This window comes from Olea europaea, chromosome 8 (assembly GCF_002742605.1).
Source record: "Olea europaea var. sylvestris chromosome 8, O_europaea_v1, whole genome shotgun sequence".
NCBI classification, from domain to species: Eukaryota; Viridiplantae; Streptophyta; class Magnoliopsida; order Lamiales; family Oleaceae; genus Olea; species Olea europaea.
Genome location: NC_036244.1, coordinates 18,299,099 through 18,308,258, shown reverse-complemented (window position 1 = coordinate 18,308,258; position 9,160 = coordinate 18,299,099). Strand labels below are relative to the sequence as shown.

Here is a 9,160-nt window from a genome sequence, read left to right as displayed (position 1 = left end):
AATAGCAACACGTGAAATGAGAAATATTTAACCTACATAACTTATTCGAAGTATAGTTCTAAGTTCTATATTAACATTGTAAATATATTATCAGTTTCTGCTCAATTATAAAACATTTCATGTTATTGAAAGGTGAAACTTTTACAATATAATAATAATTTCTCTTTTCTATCTTGCCTGCAATACCCTTTTAAAAAATCAAAGGTTAATCCAAGGACAATAATAACATATTCATTTAAAGCCTTTTTCTAGGATAAATAAGTCAACATAAACTAAATATGCTAATACAATTCCCTGACAATTTGCTTCCATTGTTTTACAATGAAAAGGTAAAAACAAAAAAACCGCGAAAGGAAGATTGCGTTATTACTCTAATACTTCAATTATACTATTAAATTATTAGAAATTTTATACTTCAAAGTTCCTAAAAGCTAGATCTAAACAAGATACGAGGTGGTCCATTTGCATAAAAAATCAGGAAAGACGAGAATTGTACATAAAATATGACAATGCAACTACTGTGACATGTTAACATGTGAGATTTCAAACTATTAACTGACAAAAATGCCGTTCAAAGCGAAGTATGTTGGATCCCATATGGTGTTATGCACACAAAAGGACAGCCACAGGACGCTGCTCAAACAAGGATTGCAAACAGGTACTGAGTTGTCAACATCAGTGGGGTTAATTTATTTATTATTTTCAAACTGTCCAATGATGCTACGCTATGACCCCCCACCCCACCCCACCCCACCCCGGATTTTTTAACCCCATCATTGAGTCTGTTTGTATAGCATGCGATTCAAATGGAGATTGCAAACAGGTGCTGAGTTGTCAACATCTGTGCTGAGTAAATTTTTTTTTAAACTGTTCAATGATACTGCGTCATGTGTTCCCCTAGTTTTTAACCGTCATTGAGTCCGTATTTCCAAATCTTGGTTGGGGACACATTGAAGGATATCAATAAACCTAAAAGAATTTACTGCAGGTATAATCTAAGAAAGAATTTCAAGAAAATAGAAATTTTCTAAAAAGTATTATTCTTTCTTCCTCTAGAATAATCCTCATTTGGAGTGTTAAAATGTAAAGACAAAGAAGGGATAAAACTAAAGAAATGTCACTATTATTTTAGTACATAAGAGCACTCTTTTCTCTCGAAAATACAAAATGCCCAAATCAAAGTCAAGCACATCCAAAACCAATATGAAGGCTTAACTGTATAGAAACAAATTTAATGTAGAATAATATAGCCAAAATATAAAAGATATACAAAAGCAGTTAACATAAGCTAGCATATTAAGAAAAAACACTGACCTTCATCAGCAGAAGCCGCAGACACTGCTAAAAAAAGTGCAAAAAATAGTAAACCCATAATTTATTCTTCCTTTATTTTTGGCCCTTCAACTTCAAAGCTTCAATCTTGTAAAACAATGTGATTAAACGGTCTGAAGCAAATCTCCTGAAAGGAAATATTTATAGTGAGAGAAAAACAAATGCTGAGGTATCTGCTTTTGAGGAAGGGAAGAGTAGTACAGTTCTAAAAAGAGGGAAGGAGTACTGTGAAAAACGGTCAGAGAGGGAATTATTTAATATTTATTGATGTTTGTATTGTACTTATCAATCTTGGGATGTCAAATTGGGCGGTCCCGATTAACATATGCTGGCTTTTTCATTTTTCATTCATTACCGTGGACCGAAAAGATCCCTTCTTTATGCCTCCCGAAGCTTTTATTGCAAAACCCTCTATTGTTGATGCAATTTCACTGCACTCATTTACGACTGATGTTAAGCAGTAAAATCTTGAGGGATCATGTTACATGAAGATAATCGTTGACACTTCAAATAACTGAATGCACACATCTCGAGGTTGAGCATTACTTAATTCACGTGAGCCCACGCACTTTGTGAGGGTCGATCAATTAGATGAGCAATTTTCTTCTGACAACATTGCTTTATTCAAAACTTATAATAGATAAGTTTGTTTGAATTTTGCGTGGGCGCTCTTTCTTTTCTTCTTTAAAACCCAAAACAAATTGAAAATCAATTGATAGAAAACTTAGCAGAAGGATTTAAAAAAAACAAAAACAAAACACACACACACACACAAATTTTGATACAGACGAAGAAACTTTAAGTAGCTGGATTACATTCAAAGGTCCAGTGTACCGAAAATTTAAGACTTGACTCGTGCATTGAATTAATTTTTATTTTTTTTAATCAAAATCATTTGTTACAACTTACAATAATGGCAAATAATAAGGTAAATTTCATTAATAGTTTAGTGCTTTAACTAGATAGATATAAATGAATAAAAATATCACATCGTTTAATTTGTTAAAAAGCTGATTTTTTTATATATTTGAATCAAAATTAATGGAATTTGTAATTGAATAGTGAATAAAAGTCACGAATGTCATAAAAATGCATGTTAAAAATAAGTTTAAGGAAAACGAGTTTTGAAAAATTGGGACGGAAGGAAATTAATGGTCTAGATATTGTCAAACATTCGTGAGATGATAGTAGGGCCAATTTTTTTATTGTTCAATGAAATTAAAATGTAACAATGGTAGTAGATCCCATTAACATTACTCTTATTCATTAGGCTTATTCCTATACAATTTGGTCCTCATTTGTTAAAACTCATCATTTAAAAAATAAAAAAAAAATCATTTTCAACTACAAATTTCATGGATCCCACAACTTTTATAAAATTTTCAATTATACATTCACCAACTTTTATCAAAATTCACTAAATTTCTACTTTTTATCCTGACCAAATAAGGGCTCAATGCAGATATTTTTGTCTTGCAGAAGATCTTCAATGGGTTTTTATTTTTATTTTTCCTTTTCTTTGAAGTTTCTTTTAAAACATAGTTTATGGCTTGCCTACCAGATTTTTTCGGATCATCAAACAAGTACATTCTATTATACAAGATTTCCCAAAACGAGAGTAACAAACCTCGGAGTACAATAAACTCAGATAAAGCTAACCGGAGCTGAGGCCATAGGAGCAAGCAAAAATTATTTGATGTATATCTAACTTCTAATAAAAAAGGGAATGATGGTCTATTATTCATACAATAGTAAATGAATCTAATTTTACTATGCATAATGTCATTTTTTATTTTTCATTTTGTTTATGTCAAATAAATGTTTTTCCACACATCATGCCGTTAGAATTAAAAAAATAATAATACTTTTAGTAAATATAAACTAAAAAAAAAAAAAAAAAAAAAAAGAAAAAAAAAAAAAAAAAAAAAAAAATTTCACACATGAGATTTAAAAAAAGTAAAAATAAACTCTCCGCACAGTATAGAGAGATGACAAACCATGTGTGGAGTAAAAAAAGAAGAAAAAACTCTCAGCATGTGCGAAGAGATGACAAACCATGTGCGGAGAGTTGACAAACTTTCCGTACAGTGTGAAGTAAAAAAAAAAAATACGATAAACTGCAAATATTGTAGGTTGCAAATATAATAGGCGGCATATACGATAAGGTGTAAATACGTTAAGTTGTTTGCGAATACGATAGGCAGAATATACGGTAAGCTACCTCCAAATATGGTAAGCTGTATATATATATTTATAATTTGTTATAAATGCATAAAATTTATTTAATATTGAATTTCTTAATTATTAAATGTTGTAATTCAATATTGTAATTTTATTATGCATTTTTATTTTTTGCATTTTGTGAAAAAATTTATTTATGGTGATTGATAAATATTCTTCCACACACGCATCATGCCAACAATATAAAAAAAATAATAATTTTAGTATATATAAACTCCATGAGACAAAAAAAAATATTAAAAATTAAAAAAATAAAAATCCCCACATGAGCCAAAAAAAATAAAAAGACTCTACGAAGGGATGACAAACTATCTTTCCGCACAATGTGAAGAGAAAAAACAAAAACTCTCGAGACTTTATCTGCAAGTTCCAAGAGGCATTTTTTCAAACAATTTTTGAGCAATGTATTGAACATTTTAATTACTGGCCTACAACCCGAAAGTATAATTTCATTGAAAATTGTACCCGTTTCTAATGTCCAAGAGTTGTTATCAAACAAGTGTAAAATATTGAATTTGGGTGGTACCTTAGAGCCTCCATTTGTGAAAGCAATGTCATGGTACTATCAATATCCCCTTCTTTGCACAACTCACATATTATTTCATTGTATGAATCACGCCAAACTCATTTTCAATATAGTAAATATGATTTACATGCTCAGAAATTGAGTTATGACTGAAATTTAAAAAAGACATAATTAATTTTGAGCCATGTTTTTCGATTCTATTTCGTTGTATATACGAAAAATTTACAATTTTGAAATTTGACTTGAGTGCGGAGAGTTTTTTTTTTACTCCGCACTGTGCGAAAAGTTCGTTAACTCTCCACATATGGTTCAACTCTCTCTACACTGTGCGGAGATTTTTTTTCTCTCCGTACTTTTTTTTTCCCGCACATGGTTCAATTCTCTATGCACTATGCGGACCAACTCTCCGCACTGTGCGAAAAGATTAACTCTCTCCGCACAGTGCAGAGAGTTTTTTTTTTTTTTTTTTGCTCTCCGTACTGTGCGAAGAGTTAGTTTGTCATCTCTTCGCACTGTGTGGAGAGATTTTTTTTATTCCGTATTGTGCAAAGAGTTTGCCAACTCTCTGCACATGGTTCAACTCTTTCCGTACCTTTTTTTATTTTTACTCTGCAGTTGGTTCAATTCTCTCCGCTCCGTGCGGAGAGTTTTTTTTCAATTTTACAATATTGAATTACACAAAATTTAGAAATATAATATTCATATTCAATTCAATCATATCAACACTATCAAAGAATAAAAACAAAATAATTTGTATATTTCTTATTCAAGTATGAAGCATATTTTTTTCTAGATAACATACTGCTATGCAATTGTAAAAATAATTTACAATTATTTTCTTATATTATGGAAATATTTTTAGATATTATTTCAAAAACTTCTCAAAAAAACTAAAATTCATACACTAATAAAAATACGATAAATATAAAATTCGTGCAACGCATCACGACTAGTCTAACAAATATTACCAGATCGAAGAAGGGAAAATGTTAGCAAATGGAGAATATGAAATAAAAGACAGGAGATAAAATCTTGGTAATATTCCAGAATCTTAAATAGGAAAGAATACATAAAAGTTAAATCTTGATTAATTCTATGTTGCTAAGCATAGGTCAAATCAATATATAGCAAACAATTTCAGATTACAAACTTTAGTAAGTCAAGCAAACTTAAAAGCCTAGAGATTTGCTTGCTACATATAATATGCATCAAAGAAAGTTCCAAGTTAAATTCTCAGATTTCAGTACTAGATTCTTTGAAGGTAGACACAGAAATAGAGCCCGGCACATCAGAAGTAGCTGAGTAGCCAAAATCACCTGACTCTGGGGTGGCACGATCAGCATCAGCAACTTTCTTACAGAGGTTGTATGGTGCCGAGTTCATAGCCCTGTACAAGCAGATGAATTGAAGAACTAAACATTTTCAATACTGGAAATTTTACACAGTACTACCTAGGAAGCAACTAAAATGAGAAGCGCACACAAACACACAATCAGAGAGAGAGAATATGACAGATATATAGGTTGTTCCTTAGTTTGTCTGCGTGAATATTTTCACCAAGTTTGAGTTGCCAAAAATGGATTTTCATCATGCCTCCCTCCAACAAAAAATAATTTTCCCCAACATTCATAAACGACTTTAAAAACTCAAAACTCAAAAATAAACAGAAGAATGGACAATAGTTTACCTCTCCTTGCGTTTCTCGAAAAAGCGAGCCAGGGATGCTTTGCGTGCCTGTGGAGCAGCTGCACAGAAATCCATCTTTTAGTACAAGTTATAATATTTGGCCAAATATTGGATTACTGGTGATTAAGAAGTTAATCCATGGTATTGAGATTAGGAAGTAATTTGGCACTACAAAAGCACAAGCATATTTTTGATGAAATTTATGAAAACAATTTTTAGACAAGAAATAAACCACTATAGATAGACAAATCCAGAAGCGGTAAAGCACATTTAACTGAAGCTGAAAGTATAATGTTTAAAAATTGAAAAATTGTAACATCAGAGCATGACATACCAGATGATATTATCTCTGTTGCAGCTATAGATCCTAGTGATGTTACCCTTCTTGGAGGCTCAGCTTCGCTAACAATATTGGCTGAGAAGCCAAGGGAATTAGATACCTTGACGTCTTCATTGTTTGAAGCGGGTGTACTTCTAGACTGATCAATAGGATGAGAGGAAACAGATACAGGACTTGAGAGAACAGAGCAACGTGTCACATTCATGCTTTGGTTCACCAATGCTCCATCAGCTGCTGCAACTTTGGAGGTAAGTGTATCAACGGACAGTCTTGGTTGAGCCATGTTAGATGAGACACAACCATTTCCAGCCAAAAGTATAATCGCCTGAGCCTGGAAAATTCCCCAGTGAAAGGGTAAAGAGGTTTAAGAAACTTTCACTTATCATTATAAAAAATAACAAACACAAGGGCACACACAAAGCACCTTCTCTGGGGAGATTTCGTCAAAGACATTCACTTTTCCAGCATAAAAGATTGTCAACTGAGCAGGAGCAGCAGAAGCCTTAGAATGAAACCTACAACAAGCGAAGCATTGAAAGCAAAGTTTTGATTTTGATGGGAATTAATCCTCTTCCTTCGTCCCTTTCTTAAAATAATTTAAACTGTATACTCGTCAAACAAACATAATATACAGATCCTGCAAAAATGAATAGGCGTAAAACATTACTACCACAATTACAATTATTACTATTTGTCCGGTGACAGCCATATAATTATATATTTATATACAAATAGATTATATCAAATAAGTTTGAAGTGTACCATTGTTTGGTTGTCCCAAACACAGAAGCAGTGGGAGGAATCTCGCAGAGAAATTGTTGCTTCTTGGTAGCATCCTCAAACTTCTGACCAGAACCCATAAAATGAGTTTTGTAAAAACGATTGGTCATGGAAGGAAGAACTGAGTGCTGCTGCACATCATAATTTATGTACTTCTGAGATATTAACTACCATTCAGGAGGAGACTTCAAAAGGCACAGGTTATATATAACGTTATCAAATGTCAATTTCCAATAAAATGCATGAATTTCTTTTAACAACTGAAATTATTCAAGGATTGAAAATGTCGACTTTCATCTGAACTTTTTCACTAGTCAAGCAACAAAACTTAACTTAGAAAAAGAGGAAAACGTTTCTTCAAACAAAACGCGAGTTCAAGCCTTACACCTGAAGAACACTGATGTCACTCAAATGTGGAACAAAATTCAACCTGAATATTGCCTGATCGTTGTTTTTGGCTAGCATCAAATAAGTCTGCAGCAGATTTTGCAACGACTCCAGGAGATGCAAGAGGATCTGACTTCATTTCTGACAGTGTTTGGTGTTGTTCAGATTTGGAGGATGCAAAATGAGGGAGGGTGGTCTCCTCGTTTGACAACAGCAATTGAACTCCTGAACTATTGGTGAATCCTTTGAACAAAAATAACATGCCAGAAACACAGAATCAGATATAGAGGGAAGCATGTAACAAGAACATGAGGATACAAATATAACAATTTTGAAGAAGCTTAATCAAGAAATATAACCAATTTAAATCTGTCCGAGTTAAATTTTATGGAGAATACAGTGAAAAGTTATACCCTTTTTAAATAAAGGTATGACACAATCATATTCATTCAGAGTGAAGTACTTGTGAAATTTTAAGGCAAAATTATTTCCTTGTGACTGTTATGAATGAGGAAACGACTTTTACCCCATTGATCATTCCTCCCAAAATTCAAAAGTTAGATGTATTTTTCTTCTGATGCTTACAAATAACTAGTCAAAGCTATGCCTACTAATTGGCTGGTATTCTAGGAGATATTTATAATTTAAATACAGGACTTCTTTTTTTTTCTAAATAATAAGCAACTTGAAGCCTATCCTTCTTTTCACACTATTTATATGAAAATAATGGTCAAAATTGATTAAATTGTCAACTGCCCCTATTGAAAATTGTCATAATTGTTTACAAATTATGCAAGGAAATTGGTTGAACAAGCTAGCTGGAGATGATTAACTACCTTAACCAAAGGGATTTGTACACACTCAGTTCACCATATCCATATTCCAATATTTCTCTCTTACTTGCTAATTCTAGACTGAAGCTTCTTAATTATCAAAAATTAATCCAACTGTGGAGAAATTTCTTGATATTTTACAAATTAAAGAATAACTTTCCAAATCCGAAAATAGCATGAAAACTGGAAATAGAAAGGGGACCAAACAAGATAGTGGAAGAAATGAAATTCAAACACAACCCATTAACCAAACGCAATATCGAAATATAAATTTCAGAAATTTCATCAGTCGAAACTCAAAATATTTGCGTGCGCGCAAGTGTCAGAATGAAATAGAAAGAGAAATCACCAGAATCTTTGCAGTCTTGTACAATTTCTTCTTTAATTACAGCAACTGAATCCTTAGAGCTCAATCCCATGCGGACTCTCTCCATCGTACCTCAAAATCTAAGAATAGCTAAAGCAAAATTCAAAAATAAGTGTGAAAAGCTTCAAATTCGACAAGGCTCAAAGATCTCTGCTTTCTATCAATAAACCCAGATTTCCAAAAGCAGAGTTCATATGCAGAAAAACTTTAAGAAGCAGAAAGAAAGGAGTAAATGTTTCACCAAAATTGTTTCCAACTCCAATCTGCAGCAAACAGCAGAGAGAGAAAAAGAGAGAGCGCGCTTTATTTATGTTTTTCCTGTATCGGATCAATGATCATGTTTCGCTAGCTTAACAAGTCTAATTTAGTGTAGGGACGGTTAACTTATAGAACCGGTATAAAACTGGCTGAGCCGGTAAATCACCATGTGCACATAATAAAAATCGCACCCTAGACCTACTACTCTCCAATTGTTGGCTGCTAGATTTACCCAATTATAGACTGACACGTTTGCAACTGTCCATTTCCTCGTCCTTAGACAACACGTTACATGTTTACAAGGCAAAAAAACATTAATAGTTTCGAAGAGCATGTTTGGCATGTCTTTTCAAAAAGTAGAGGCTATTTTTAGATTAAATATCCTTTCTTTTTTTTTTTTTTTTTTTCAA

The 9,160-nt window shown here is 32.5% G+C and overlaps 2 protein-coding genes across 8 annotated transcripts in view; both read right to left on the bottom strand.

Moving 5' to 3' along the window:
• LOC111399063 (glucan endo-1,3-beta-glucosidase 3-like) overlaps positions 1–1,603 on the bottom strand; it is a 5,525-nt gene extending 3,922 nt beyond the window's left edge. The window contains exon 1 of the mRNA XM_023026284.1: positions 1,315–1,603. Within this exon, the coding sequence (XP_022882052.1) occupies positions 1,315–1,372 (58 nt within the window). The 5' untranslated portion in view covers positions 1,373–1,603. The remainder of the gene's footprint in view (positions 1–1,314) is intronic.
• Positions 1,604–5,117: 3,514 nt separating this feature from the next.
• Positions 5,118–8,843, bottom strand: LOC111399062 (protein TIFY 6B-like). Of its 7 annotated transcripts, none has more exons than XM_023026276.1 (8): positions 8,734–8,843; positions 8,475–8,582; positions 7,336–7,535; positions 6,888–7,060; positions 6,550–6,640; positions 6,120–6,456; positions 5,787–5,844; positions 5,118–5,486 (listed from the first exon to the last, which is right to left on the bottom strand). In XM_023026276.1, the coding sequence occupies exons 2-8, from the start codon at positions 8,557–8,559 to the stop codon at positions 5,333–5,335; spliced, it is 1,098 nt and encodes a 365-aa protein (XP_022882044.1). In that variant the 5' UTR covers positions 8,560–8,582; positions 8,734–8,843; the 3' UTR covers positions 5,118–5,332. The 7 variants fall into 7 exon arrangements, with proteins under 7 accessions (XP_022882044.1, XP_022882047.1, XP_022882048.1 ...); XM_023026279.1 differs by having other exon boundaries at positions 6,888–7,036; XM_023026280.1 differs by having other exon boundaries at positions 6,888–7,033.
• Positions 8,844–9,160: the final 317 nt, after the last annotated feature.

Excerpts from the sequence above, each read along its gene's own strand:
- LOC111399062 (XM_023026276.1), bottom strand. The coding sequence starts at position 8,559 with ATGGAGAGAGTCCGCATGGGATTGAGCTCTAAGGATTCAGTTGCTGTA. Across the intron at positions 6,641-6,887 it reads TTTGGGACAACCAAACAATG|GTTTCATTCTAAGGCTTCTG; the intron begins GTACACTTCAAA and ends CGCTTGTTGTAG. Across the intron at positions 5,487-5,786 it reads TTCGAGAAACGCAAGGAGAG|GGCTATGAACTCGGCACCAT; the intron begins GTAAACTATTGT and ends CTGCTTGTACAG.